Source organism: Erpetoichthys calabaricus, chromosome 17, assembly GCF_900747795.2.
Source record: "Erpetoichthys calabaricus chromosome 17, fErpCal1.3, whole genome shotgun sequence".
Lineage (NCBI taxonomy): Eukaryota > Metazoa > Chordata > Cladistia > Polypteriformes > Polypteridae > Erpetoichthys > Erpetoichthys calabaricus.
In genome coordinates, this window is record NC_041410.2 from 8,135,435 (window position 1) to 8,149,982 (window position 14,548).

Sequence of the window (14,548 nt, forward strand, 5' to 3'; positions counted from 1 at the left end):
AAAAAATAGACCAACACTGAACAACATGTAAAGAGAAACATGTTGATGGACTAAGATCTACAGGAAGAGAGTGAGAAATGTAGATCTAGAGTGATGTGCAGCGATGAATTAAGACAAGAAATGTGAAGCAGAGTTACAGATCAGAATCTACAGAAATGGAATTTCGAAATAGAGTGATAGCTCAGGGTCAAGAGGAATGGCAAAGGAATTGAAGGCCATAGTCAATAAGAAACAAAGTGAAATAGTAAGTTTCAGAGACATGCAATGAGAAACGCAGTCATGGATTAAGAAAAAAGAGAAAGAGACTAATGGGACATGGATCACATAGTAAGGCCGTGGAAAGAGAAGTAGAGTTATGAATCGGAATCTGGAGAAACTGACTTTAGAAGCAAGAATTAAGGAGAGTCAAGGGACAGGGAGACAGGAACAGGCCATCCCAGGTAGCACAAAGCACAAGGAAGGAACAAATCCCTGGACGGGGCACGCCAGTCCGTCACAGCAGATATGGAGTAAGAGGTGGATTATTAGAATAGAATATGAATGAATAAAAACAGAAATAAGTCATTTGGTCCAAATTGGGGTCACAAACTGCTGAAGTCTATCCCAGTGGTTGCAAAGTAGGTGTGATGGACGGTCGGCAGCTCAACACGGCCGACACATCCAGGACGCTAGATGGAGGACTTCCCTGCAGCTTAAAAGGTGCCCCAGATTCCCGCAGTGCACCATGGGAGATGGAGTTCAGCTTCACCTGTGTGCCGTGGGTGTTGCTGTGTGACGCTGCAGGGAGACGCAAGGATTTTTATTTCCCATATAGCCCGGAAGTACTCCCTAATCATGGGAACAGAAGAACAGAAGTACTTCCAGGCTGAAGAAAAATACAAGTCTCCATCTGACCCGGAAGTGCTAATGAATCACATGGACAGAAGGACAAGAGCACTTCCGGGTCAAGGACTATATAAAGGACTATGGGAGACTCAGCAAGCGAGCCCGAGTTGGGAGGGAGTGTGACGGAGCTGCTGGGAGGAGAATTGGAGTATTGTGACTATTGAGAATTGTGGTGATTGTGGTGTTTTGTGCACTTCATTTAAGAAAAGAAGTAAAATTCTGCTTGGTGCTTTTAAACTTGTGCCCAGAGCATGTGTCTGCTGGGTTTCATGGGACAACAGCGCCCTCTAGCTTCCATGTAGGAAAGAACCCTGGACAGGACCCACTCACTCTCACACACACCCAATGACAACAGGATCGGTTCATTAACTAAACCTGCACATCTTTGACATGTGAGAGTAAATCTGGCTCAGGGAGAACATGCCAACTGCTCACAGATAAGATAATGAATGGGGGAAAGATCTGAACCCAGGCCACACAGCTGAGTTTTACAGAGCCAATAAATCAGAAAAAGGATACGACATCAGAGAAATGATGGGCAGAGTTCTGGATGAGAATCTCGAGGAATGAAATTTAATAGCCAAGCAGCAGGTCAGAGGATGAGAGGAAGAGAATGAGAAATGGAGTGATGTGGAGGATCCAAGAGAAGCGAAATGAGAAATACACGATGGAAAAAGAGACAGAGAGGAAGAGAATGAGAAATGGAGTGATGTGGAGGATCCGAGAGAAGCGAAATGAGAAACATAGAAACGTACACAGCATGGATTTATCAATTTTTACAGATAAGAAATAAAATGAATGATGGATTAATTTTTTTTAGGGAGGCCGAGTAAGTGTAGCAATGGGTAAGATCACAAGACACGGAATGAGAAGAGGATGGAAGGATCACGATTTGAAGAGATGCAGCAGAAAAGGTAGGATTTACTGAGGGATAACGAGAAACGGAAAGATGGATGAGAATCTAGAGAGAGATGGGATGAAACAAAAAGGACTAATGAAGTAGTGAACATGGAGTAGGGGGGGTCCAGTGGTAAAGAAAGAGCAGGAGAAGTGGAGTAAGCCTTCATCTTCTAAACACACGTCACGAGAAGCTGGGTGATGGATCAGGCTTTTAAAGGGACAAAGGAGAATGTGAGACAATGGAACACGTTCAAGAAGGGTTAGAAGAGACTTGGAGTGACTCACTTCAACAAAAAGGCGACTGTTCACCGCTGTGACACAAGGCCCGGGCGACGTCCTCTGGAATGACTCCGAATTGTACAGATCCAGGGTGAAGAGACTGGGACCCCTCATATGTTCGTGGCTCGATTCACCGTGCTGACCAGAGATGAGTGCTGCCGGACCCGGATGAAGGCAACTGAACTGACCAGGGGACAAGAAGTTATTTGCCAGGTTGAGCTTTCAGAGCAAAGCTGCAAGGGATGAGCCACAGCAGACTGCCTTTAATAGCTTTGGTGAACACTGACCTCTAATGGACTCCTAGGGGAACACAACTCTATTCCATAAAGCAGCTAAGTAAGCCAGGAACCTAAAGCCCAATGGCCTGTCAAGTTCAAGTCACATTACCCTACTGCAGCGTTAAGTATTTGCGACCCGAGTTTTCATAACAGTTTTAATCGCGCCCCCCCTAACGTTTTTTTTGAAAGGAGCCCACTAATACCAATTTGTTCTTTTTTAATTAATGATAATAATAATAATTCATTACATTTATATAGCGCTTTTCTCAGTATATCATAGATGCATATGATATATTATGATATTTTATTATACCTACTTAACATTTATCTAACTCTATATTTATTTTTCTAGTATCAGAATGTAGTTTAAGTTAATTTGTTTTGGTTTCAATAGATGTATTTTTCATATTTTCGCTCCCCCCTAGGGAGGCCCGCCCCACAGGTTGAGAACCACTGCCCTACTGATAAAGCAAGACATGTAAAGTAAGACTTCGGACAAGAATTCTTACCTCCACGATCTTTGGTGAAGCTTCTAGTAGGTCGTCCTTGTCAACCCCTTCCAGGGTCTCATTTGCAAGGCCATCTAGGGCTTCGGGTGTCCACACGAGGACCTAAAGAGACAACACATAAGTGATGCAGATTTTTTTAAAAAATGTTAATCAGCAGCGGCGACTCTGGTTTCTGATTTAATTGCACAGCACGGAGGGACGGCTGTTAAGGTGAAGCTTTCCTGAATTCCATTCGCCCGGTTGGCAGTGTGGTGCAAGTCAGGGGTGGGCAATGCCAGTCCTGGAGGGCCGCAGTGGCTGCAGGTTTTTGTTCCAACCTAGTTTTTTAATGAGAAGTCCATTATTGCTGATGGAGCACTTATGATGTTGTGATGCTTCATTTTAGTGGTCTCACTTTTTAAGCACCCCCCCCCCCCATCTTAGCATTCAGTGCTTTTAACAGCTCCTTATTAGCAATAAGCTGTAAATGACAAAGGAGCCAGCCAGCAGTTCTCCTTCTGACTCTCCTTCCATTTACAGTGGTGTGAAAAACTATTTGCCCCCTTCCTGATTTCTTATTCTTTTGCATGTTTGTCACACAAAATGTTTCTGATCATCAAACACATTTAACCATTAGTCAAATATAACACAAGTAAACACAAAATGCAGTTTGTAAATGGTGGTTTTTATTATTTAGGGAGAAAAAAAAATCCAAACCTACATGGCCCTGTGTGAAAAAGTAATTGCCCCCTGAACCTAATAACTGGTTGGGCCACCCTTAGCAGCAATAACTGCAATCAAGCATTTGCGATAACTTGCAATGAGTCTTTTACAGCGCTCTGGAGGAATTTTGGCCCACTCATCTTTGCAAAATTGTTGTAATTCAGCTTTATTTGAGGGTTTTCTAGCATGAACCGCCTTTTTAAGGTCATGCCATAGCATCTCAATTGGATTCAGGTCAGGACTTTGACTAGGCCACTCCAAAGTCTTCATTTTGTTTTTCTTCAACCATTCAGAGGTGGATTTGCTGGTGTGTTTTGGGTCATTGTCCTGTTGCAGCACCCAAGATCGCTTCAGCTTGAGTTGACGAACAGATGGCCGGACATTCTACTTCAGGATTTTTTGGTAGACAGTAGAATTCATGGTTCCATCTATCACAGCAAGCCTTCCAGGTCCTGAAGCAGCAAAACAACCCCAGACCATCACACTACCACCACCATATTTTACTGTTGGTATGATGTTCTTTTTCTGAAATGCTGTGTTCCTTTTACGCCAGATGTAACGGGACATTTGCCTTCCAAAAAGTTCAACTTTTGTCTCATCAGTCCACAAGGTATTTTCCCAAAAGTCTTGGCAATCATTGAGATGTTTCTTAGCAAAATTGAGACGAGCCCTAATGTTCTTTTTGCTTAACAGTGGTTTGCGTCTTGGACATCTGCCATGCAGGCCGTTTTTGCCCAGTCTCTTTCTTATGGTGGAGTCGTGAACACTGACCTTAATTGAGGCAAGTGAGGCCTGCAGTTCTTTAGACGTTGTCCTGGGGTCTTTTGTGACCTCTCAGATGAGTCGTCTCTGCGCTCTTGGGGTAATTTTGGTCGGCCGGCCACTCCTGGGAAGGTTCACCACTGTTCCATGTTTTTGCCATTTGTGGATAATGGCTCTCACTGTGGTTCGCTGGAGTCCCAAAGCTTTAGAAATGGCTTTATAACCTTTACCAGACTGATAGATCTCAATTACTTCTGTTCTCATTTGTTCCTGAATTTCTTTGGATCTTGGCATGATGTCTAGCTTTTGAGGTGCTTTTGGTCTACTTCTCTGTGTCAGGCAGCTCCTATTTAAGTGATTTCTTGATTGAAACAGGTGTGGCAGTAATCAGGCCTGGGGGTGGCTACGGAAATTGAACTCAGGTGTGATACACCACAGTTAGGTTATTTTTTAACAAGGGGGCAATTACTTTTTCACACAGGGCCATGTAGGTTTGGATTTTTTTTCTCCCTAAATAATAAAAACCACCATTTACAAACTGCATTTTGTGTTTACTTGTGTTATATTTGACTAATGGTTAAATGTGTTTGATGATCAGAAACATTTTGTGTGACAAACATGCAAAAGAATAAGAAATCAGGAAGGGGGCAAATAGTTTTTCATACCACTGTATATCACACACTATTTGGTTTAATAAAACTCTTAACTGGAGATGATCCGTTTCAGGCTTCAGATCATTTGGATGATTTCCTTGGAAAGGAACAAACTCTACGATATGGGAACATGACACTGCAGACTAACAAGCTGTAAAATCAAATAAAGGTCTGAGATTGGCAATCATTGGTTTCTAATTAAGCAGTTGGGTTGGAATGAAAAGTTGCAGCCACTGCAGCCCCCCAGGACCGATGTTGCCCACCCCTGATTTATCATGACATATGCCACTTTGCAGATCCGATTGAAAAGTGTTTTTACCTTAATATGTTCCACATTTGGAATCAGGGACAATACAATGTAAGAACAGTTCTTGGGGATGGGGGGCTGAATACTGTCCATGGCCCAGTGTGCTTTACATGTGAACAGTCAGGACGACAGCAGGCCATTCAGCCCACCCCTGTTGTAAGTGGTTAAGGGCACCAGATGTTCACCCACAAGGCCGCAGGGTCAGGGTCAGCATGTGCCTCACTGTGTGACCCTGACATCCAGTCACTTAACCTGTAAAAACACAGAGTGACCAGATGGGGGCAGACAGAAATGCAGACCAGTATGGATTGGAAGGGTCTGGGGGGGGGGTCTTTTCTGCCCAGTGCTATCAGGCATTTCAATGCTTCCTCCTGGGGCACTCGTTAAATTTATTTTGAAATATCTGAATATCCATCCATTATCCAACCTGCTATATCCTAACACACGGGGGTCTGCTGGGCGCAAGGCAGGAAACTAACCCAGGGCACACCGCAGGGCACACACACTCATACCCGCACTCCAAAGACAATCTAGGATCGCCAATACACTTAACCTGCATGTCTTTGGGAGGAAACCCACGCAGACGTGGGGAGGACACGCAGGGAGGACACGGGACAGGAACCCTGGTCTCTTTACTGCGGGGCAGCAGCGCCACCACTGCACCACCATGCTGCCCAAAATAAAAGTTAAAAACTAAATTTCCAAGAATGATCCTCAACAACCAAATACTGAATTGCTTCAATACCGAAATAATATTTAAGTACAGTATTTCATCGTCAGTTTCTAACTCACTTGTAGCTGCTGAAATATAAGGTGTCATCAGGCACGGGTAAGACGCGTGTCAAAAGAATTCTCAGAGTCCAAGAGTTCGTTTTAAAGGTATTTCATGAAAGTTGAAAACGAATAATCCAAACAAGAAAAAATAGTTACACACGTAGAATAAAAGGCAAAAAAAAAGGAAAAAATGTATCTTCTATAAACTTAGCTTTTCTTGAAAGACTTGCTGAAGGTCTGTGCATCGGAGCTGGGGGGTCCTCTACAGCGCATCTTCAACCTGAGCCTGGAACAGGGGAGAGTCCCGAGGCTTTGGAAAACATCTTGTATCACCCCAGTCCCAAAGGTATCACGTCCTAGTGAGCTGAATGACTTTCGGCCTGTTGCTCTGACATCACATGTGATGAAGACCATGGAGAGGCTGCTGCTTCACCACCTGAGGCCACAGGTCCATCACGCCCTCGACCCTCTGCAGTTTGCATATCAGGAGAAGGTGGGAGCGGAAGATGCCATCATCTATATGCTACACTGATCCCTCTCTCACTTGGACAGAGGCAGTGGTGCTGTAAGAATTATGTTTCTAGACTTCTCTAGCGCCTTCACCACAATCCAACCTCTGCTCCTTAGGGACAAGCTGACAGAGATGGGAGTAGATTCATACCTAGTGGCATGGATCGTGGACTATCTTACAGACAGACCTCAGTATGTGCGTCTTGGGAACTTCACGTCTGACATTGTGGTCAGCAGCACAGGAGCGCCACAGGGGACTGTACTTTCTCCAGTCCTGTTCAGCCAACATACATCAGACTTCCAACACAACTCGGAGTCCTGCCACGTGCAAAAGTTCGCTGATGACACTGCTATCGTGGGCTGCATCAGGAGTGGGCAGGAGGAGGAGTATAGGGACCTAATCAATGACTTTGTTAAATGGTGCGACTCAAACCACCTACACCTGAACACCAGCAAAACCAAAGAGCTGGTGGTGGATTCTAGGAGGCCCAGACCCCTCATAGACCCAGTGATCATCAGAGGTGACTGTGTGCAGAGGGTGCAGACCTATAAATATCTGGGAGTGCAGCTGGATGATAAATTAGACTGGACTGCCAATACTGATGCTCTGTGCAAGAAAGGACAGAGCCGGTTATACTACCTTAGAAGGCTGGCGTCCTTCAACATCTGCAATAAGATGCTGCAGATGTTCTATCAGACAGTTGTGGCGAGCGCCCTCTTCTACACGGTGGTGTGCTGGGGAGGCAGCATTAAGAGGAAAGACGTCTCACGTCTGGACAAACTGGTGAGGAAGGCAGGCTCTATTGTAGGCATGGAGCTGGACAGTTTAACATCTGTGGCAGAGCGACGGGCGCTTAGCAGACTCCTGTCACTCATGGAGAATCCACTAAACAGGATCATCTCCAGACAGAAGAGCAGCTTCAGCGACAGACTGCTGTCACCATCCTGCTCCACTGACAGACTGAGGAGATCGTTCCTCCACCACACTATGCGACTCTTCAATTCCACCCGGGGGGGTAAACGTTAACATTTAACATTATACAAAGTTATTGTCTGTTTTTCACCTGCATTATTATCATTCTTTAATTTAATATTATTTATTGTATCAGTATGCTGCTGCTGAAGAATGTGAATTTCCCATTGGGATTAATAAAGTATCTATCTATCTATCTATCTTTAGTTATTTCTATACTTAAAGGTTCTTAATTTCTTCTTCTGTACGCTTTACGTATGGCACAACACATAAATTAAGTGCTTTTTTCTTACATATTTACTTCTCACACTCAAAAGGCTCGTAAGCTGGTTGGCACATAGGCAAGTGCCCAGTTAAAAACCGTATGCCTGTACACCTTATACAAGGCAAGGCTGTCACTAACTAACTGTAGAATAATGTTTACTCCAAGCTGTTAGAAATGGTAAGAACATACCAATACAATTCTGTTTACGGGGGTTATCGGAACCTCCCATTATTTATTTTATTTATGCATTGTCATCTAAGAAATATTCATGAATCTTATAGAACAAGGAAAATGGCTCTTACACCGCTTAATCCAGACCAGTTTTGAGGGGAGTGTTGAACCCAATCCCATCTAGCATAGGGTGCAAGGCAGGAACAAACCCTGAACATGGTGCCAGTTCATCACCAGGTGAATATCCACACACACCCACATACCTCAGTGCCAATTTAATGATCACCAATGCACCTAACCTGCCTGTCTTTGGACTGTGGGAGGAAACCCACGCAGACACGGGGAGAACATGCAAACTCCACGCAGGGAGGACCTGGGAAGTCTCCTTACTGCGAGGCAGCAGCACTACCCACTGCGCCACCATGCCACCCCAATCCTTGAACAATATACATTTATTGATTTATACTTATTTATTTTTATTTACTGATTGATTGATTGGATCATCAGTCCTGTGAGTTTATGTTTCTGCTGCTTTGTGTGTCTGAATTTCCCCCTTGGGATTGATAAAGTTTATGGAATCTAATCGAATTCACATGAGTGGCATTATTAGACGCTGCAAAAAGGCATCGAATGAAATGAAGATGGACTGAGACCGGCCTGTTTGGCGTCCATCCAGTAGCAGCAGCAGCCCAGAAACGTGCCTGGTGGGGCTGCAGACGGAAAAAAGGGCAACGTATAAAATTCGAGTCGAGTTGAGTCTGTCTGGTGTGTCGTCAGGTGTGCAGAGATAAATAAATGCATGTCGGCGATCATAGCGAGCCAATTATATTCCCTCTATTATAAAAAAAAATAAAAAATCTTGGAAGGAGACGAGACAAAAGGACAGAATGATCGACGTACGCGCAGCTTGCCAGCAGCTGATCTGTCCGCATCTCCTTAGCGTGCGTTCAGCCCCCACCCCACTTCACAACGGTGGCTGGCGCAGTGTACCTTGTGGGCAAGCGAAGCGAGCGGGGGGCGGGGCACAGCCCCCTAGTTAAAAAAAACAAACAAAAAAAAAAAACACAAGGGGGGGTGAGAGTGCGTGGAGGGTCCGGGTTGGCTCCACCCTTTTTGGCTGCTTCTGGCAGCCTCTTGAACCCGGAGCCGTCGATCGTCATAAAGCAAGTTGAGCCAGTAAGCGGTGGGTGCAGGGTGGTCCCACACGTGCGATTAGGAGTCAGATAAGTGCATGTTACCTCCACTGCACTTTTCGTTTTAATAAAAGCCCTGCGCTCTTTCACCTTCCCCTTTGCTTTGTGTGGGGTCCTTATTTGCCCGGCTCATCCCTTGGAAGTGTTCCCGGCGGTGGCGGGTTCAAGGGGCTCCCGATGGGATCTGGTAGCATGGGGCCGACCCGCACCGTCACAGACCCTCTCTCGATCCTGCCTCTCTTTCCCTTCAACTTCCGTTCTCTTCTTTCTTTTCTCTACTTCCCACTCTCTCCGTCTCTTTCCGGACTCGAGCCCACCCCTCTTCTGCCGCGCCGGCTCCTCTTATCCCTCTGCTGTGTAACTGGGTGCAGGTGTGGCCCGCCACTCCCTCTGAGACACAAGTGAGGCGCCCGCCTCTGCAGTGTATGTGGCACAATCGGCCAATCGCCCCGATATCACTCACACCCGTAGCCCATTATTTATTTAAAATCCGCTCCACGCCACGGACCACTTGGTACACATGGGGGCAGCCCTTGGAAGGATTCTGTTGAACAAAGCAGACTACAAACATACAGCCAGCCATTTGGAAGTGGCTTTGTGGGTCACCTCCCTTACCGCATTACGATACAGGACCCCCAGAGACCCTGAGCTCAGATCGGCTTCGGTTCCACAGGACGTGATGTTGAAATCCCACAGAAAATGGCTGCCGTTCAGGACGGCTCTGCAGCTGCGGTTCTTCAAGGTCAGCTCAGCAGACGCGAGCCCCACGACCTGCAAAACAGAGAAGAGGGAAAGAATGAAGGGGTGACACTCCACTGGGCTCACTCATCTGACAACACACATCAGCAAGGGACAGAGACACCCCACTCGGAGACCACCCCACTTAAGGAATCCAAAGGGGGTCTAAGAGCACACACTGCGCTCACCGCCCCGGCAGCGTAAAGGACAGCTGTCTGAAGGTCAGGCACATGGCAGGGTCGCTGCCTGCCAAAGAAGAGGGCAGAGGAGTGAGACAAAGCAGAGGGCAGGGACAATCACTGGAGTGAAAAGTGAGACAAAGCAGAGAGGAAACCAAAACTATGAGTGTGAACCAAAGTGGAGTGAAATGAAAAACTGACCAGCAGAGCAAAATTAAACTCAAAAGAGTGAGACTAAGCAGAGTGTGAAACAAAAGAAACTAACAGCTATAGTGTGATACAAAGCGGGGTGCAAGGGAAATTATAAGCACAAGACAAAGGAGAGTCCAAACAACGTCAGAAGAGTGAGACAAAGCAGAGTGAACATATGAGAGTGTGACACAACGCAAAGTGAAACAAAGTAGAGTGAGAGGAAAACCAGAGACATGGAGATCAGAAGATTGAAACAAATCAAAATCAAAAGAGTGAGACAAAGCAGAGTGAACATACGAGAGTGTGACACAATGCAAAGTGAAACAAAGAGTGCAATGAGAACTAAAAGAGTGAGAAAAAAACAGAGACATGGAGATTAGAAGATTGAAACAAATTAAAATCAAAAGAGAGGGACAAAGAAGAGAGAAAATATGTGAGTGTGACACAATGCAAAGTGAAACAAAATAGAGTGAGAGGAAAACCAGAGACATGGAGATCAGAAGATTGAAACATTTAAACTCAAAAGAGTGAGACAAAGAAGAATGTGAAACAAAAGAAACTAACGGCTATAGTGTGACACAAAGCAGGGTGCAAGGGAAATTATAAGCACAAGACAAAGGAGAGTCAAAATAACGTCAGAAGAGTGAGACAAAGCAGAGTGAACATATGAGAGTGTGACACAATGCAAAGTGAAACAAAATAGAGTGAGAGGAAAACCAGAAGAGTGAGAAAAAGTTGAGTGAAAATCACAAGACTGTAACAAATTAATATCAAAAGAGAGAGACAAAGAAGAGTGTGACACAAAACAAAGCACAACCAAAGCCAAAGGAGTGAAAAGAAAACCAAAAGACTGAGACAAAGTAAAATTAAGAGTGAGACAAAGAAGGGTGAATTTTCTTAAAACTCCTAAGACTGAAACAAATTAAAGTAGAATTCAAAGTGAAAACAATGAGACAAAGCAGAGTGAAGTTAAAAGAAGAAGAGTGAGGTACAGCAGAGTGAAAATATGTAAGTGTCAAACAAAATAGAGTGCAATAAAAAATAAAAGAGTGAGAAAAAAGAGTGACATGGAGATCAGAAGATTGAAATAAACTAAAATCAACAGAGTTAGACAAAGAACAGTGAAAATACACTAAGGGTGACACAAAGTAACATGAGGCCAAAACCAAAAGAATGAATTAAACCAAAAGACCAAAACAAATTAAAATTAAGAGTGAGACAATACAAAGTAAAATGTTTTAAATCAAAAGGCTGCAAACAAATTTAAGCAGAACTAAAGTCACAATAGTGAGACAAAGCAGAGTGAATTTATCTGGAGAAGAGTGAGGTACAGCTGAGTAAAATATGTAAGTGTGAAACAAAGTGGAGTGCAACAAAACCACGTGAGTGAGATAAAACCAAGCAAAAATGAAAATCAGAAATGTGAGACAAAAGAGTCAAAATACTGTAAAAGGAAAGGAGTGAAACAAAGCAGTGGGAAAATATGTGAGTGTGAAAGAAAGTAAAACTGTCAGATTAATACAAAGTGAGCTGAGACATGCAAGGGTGACACAAAAGCAAAGTGAAAAGAAAAGAGGAAGAGTGAGAGAAAGCAGATTAAAACGTGAGTGTGAGGCCATTTAGGGAGAAATGAGATCAAAGGAAAAGAAACTTAAAATCAAAGGAGTGAAGTAAAGCAGAGCAAAAATAAAACAAGAAGAGTGAGACACTCTACAAAGAAAATTCAAAAGAATGAAACGAATGAAAGCAAAGTTGAAATCAGAGGAGTGAGATGAGAACGTACACGACTCAAAGCAAAACGGATTTCAAAGCTGAAGAATAAGGCACTGCGGAGTGAAAATATGCAAGTGTGAAACAAAGTGGAGTGCAATGAAACCGTAAGAGTGAGGCAAAGAAGAAAACATTTAAAAAGGTTAATCAAAGGAGTGAATTGGAGCAAAAACAAAGAAAAAGTGAGACAAAACAGACTAGAAAGACGTGAATGGAGAACAAAACAAAGTGAAAATAAAACTAAATCAGACTGAAATGCACAATTATAAAAGTGAGACCAAGCAAGGCAAAGTGAAAGTAAACAAGAGTGAGACGAAGCTGGGTGAAAAACTTGAGCATGAAACAAAGCTGGGCAAAGTGTGCAACACAAGAGTGAGACTAAAATGAGGATCAAAGCTGATAAAGAAATCATTACACCAAAGTGGAGTGAACCAAAGAGTAATGCAAAGTGAGACAAAACCGATTTAATAAAATGTGAATGTGAAACAAGGCAGAGTTAACGACCACCTGTCGACATGAACCAATGGCAGTGTGACACCAAAGAACGACACCCCCTTCTTGTTCACCCCCCGTCATTACCATTCATGTTTAACCTCAAAGTGTGGCATTCTGAGAGGCCTCAGGCTTGGCACCTTCCTTGTGACATAAGATGCCACCAAAGCCCCCCAACCCCGTGCCCTTCGGCTGGCCTACCTCCAGCACACTCCTGTTGGCCGTCACCGATATCGTGTCCCCGTGGCAGCTCACAGAGATGGACTCCTCCAGGACCTGAAGCAGCGTCTCGTGCTCGGAGTTCGCCTCCCCCTGAAGCAGCCAGTGCTGAAACAAACTCTCAAAGCCAGTGCCAGGGGGCAGCCCAGCGCTGTGCCCGCCATAGAAGGGGGCGGGCTTGTGAGAGCGAGGCAGGATGGCCGCACAATCTGAAAAGGAAAGGCAGGAATAGAAGTAAGAGGCACAGACAGCGGGCACACGTCAGGGGGCTCCGAGGACCAACCTATTAATCACTCAGCCATATCTGCTTAGTCCAGAGCCTACCGCAGTGGCATCAGGTGTAAGGCAGACCCCAGTCTGGCATCCCAGTGCACTCACTCACTGTGGGGGTCAGGTAAACGCGACAATTAATTCTGACGCCCTTCTCTTTTCAGGAAAAAAGTGCCACCTCCAGACAGATGGGGGTCGTCAGCACTTTTACCAGATGTGCCACCCCACTGACCCATGTGCCAGATAATGTAATCGTAAACTAAGAGGTTTGTCACAACGTCTTCTCTCTGTAGCCCCCGGAGTGGCGTTTGGGTCAAAGCTCACACGGGAAGTCCACCGTAACTTCAAAAGAGGCTTCTGGGAAGAGCAGCTCAGTTATGATGGCACGGGGGTGCCACCCGCTGAGAGTAAAGGGTCTGTTAGATGTGATGGTCAACTTATGGCTTATGTTTAAATTGCTTCTTTTATCTTCTTTGTTCTCTTTGCATTATTGAGCATTGTATTGAGCATTGTTCTGTTCATTTATTATTTGTCTAATTCTGTATTTTCTGTTCATTTCATTCAGTTACCAACACTAAGAACAAACCACTTTGGTCCTAATCAGTCGGGTCCATTCCACCGAGATGGCTCTACTCATTGTGGTCGACACGTTACACCTGGCAGGAGCCTACCAACATGTCATCTGTCCTCGTCCTGCAAGATCACTCCTCTGCCTTTGACACAGTCATCCACCAGATCCTCTTTGCCACCCTTTCTGACCTTGGCATCACTGGAACTGCACACTCTAGTTGTTTCAAAGACCCTCTTTGCCACCCTCTCTGACCTTGGCATCAATGGAACTGTGCCCTCTGGTGGTTTCAAAGATCCTTTTTGACACCCTTTCTGACCTTGGCATCACTGGAACTGCACCCTCTAGTTGTTTCAAAGACCCTCTTTGCCACCCTCTCTGACCTTGGCATCACTGGAACTGTGCCCTCAGGTGGTTTCAGTCCTGCCTGTTGGGCATATCCTCCCCCCCGTGTCCTGGAGAGGAGACATGGCAAGGCCAGGTGCACCAGGCAAGCATAGCGGTGCCCCACAGATCAGTGCTGGGCCCTCTTCTCCAAAAGGTATTTTTTCATGCCAAGGACCAGAGACATATGGAAGGAATACGTTAGCCAGTAGTGTGGTAGATGGCAGCCCTGGGGTGACCTTCCAAACTCGACTTTGGAGGAATTAGGTGGAGAGGGTTGGTCAGCTTGTTGGGTTGAAAGCAGCACCTGGTGCCACCAGAGGGAGCTCTAGGCCTGTAGCCATAGGGCTTCTGCACAGTCTGTATGACACTAAGTTCGTCTCAGGGTTCATCTGGAATATTTATAGATATGCGATTTGTTTCACCTTTGGTATGAAATTTGTCACCTTTTCGTGAGGTTTTGGACTCATTTGGGGGGTCTTCTTATACCCTAGAATCTCACCGGTGATTCGCACCACCATTTTGTGCACCTGTTGCTATAAAAACATCCTGCGTTGTTAGGGGTGTGTCCTCAG

General features: G+C 45.0%; 1 protein-coding gene across 2 annotated transcripts in view; it reads right to left on the reverse strand.

The window, feature by feature from the left end:
* Positions 1 to 14,548, reverse strand: part of LOC114667346 (transforming growth factor beta receptor type 3-like) — a 50,417-nt gene that overhangs the window by 11,598 nt on the left and 24,271 nt on the right. Inside the window, exons 10-13 of one of the 2 annotated variants that reach the window (XM_028822617.2) lie at positions 12,734 to 12,960; positions 9,777 to 9,932; positions 2,852 to 2,953; positions 2,071 to 2,247 (exon numbers count right to left, since the gene is read on the reverse strand). In XM_028822617.2, coding sequence (XP_028678450.1) covers positions 2,071 to 2,247; positions 2,852 to 2,953; positions 9,777 to 9,932; positions 12,734 to 12,960 — 662 coding nt within the window. The remainder of the gene's footprint in view (positions 1 to 2,070; positions 2,248 to 2,851; positions 2,954 to 9,776; positions 9,933 to 12,733; positions 12,961 to 14,548) is intronic. The other variant, XM_051920680.1, reaches the window with a different exon arrangement.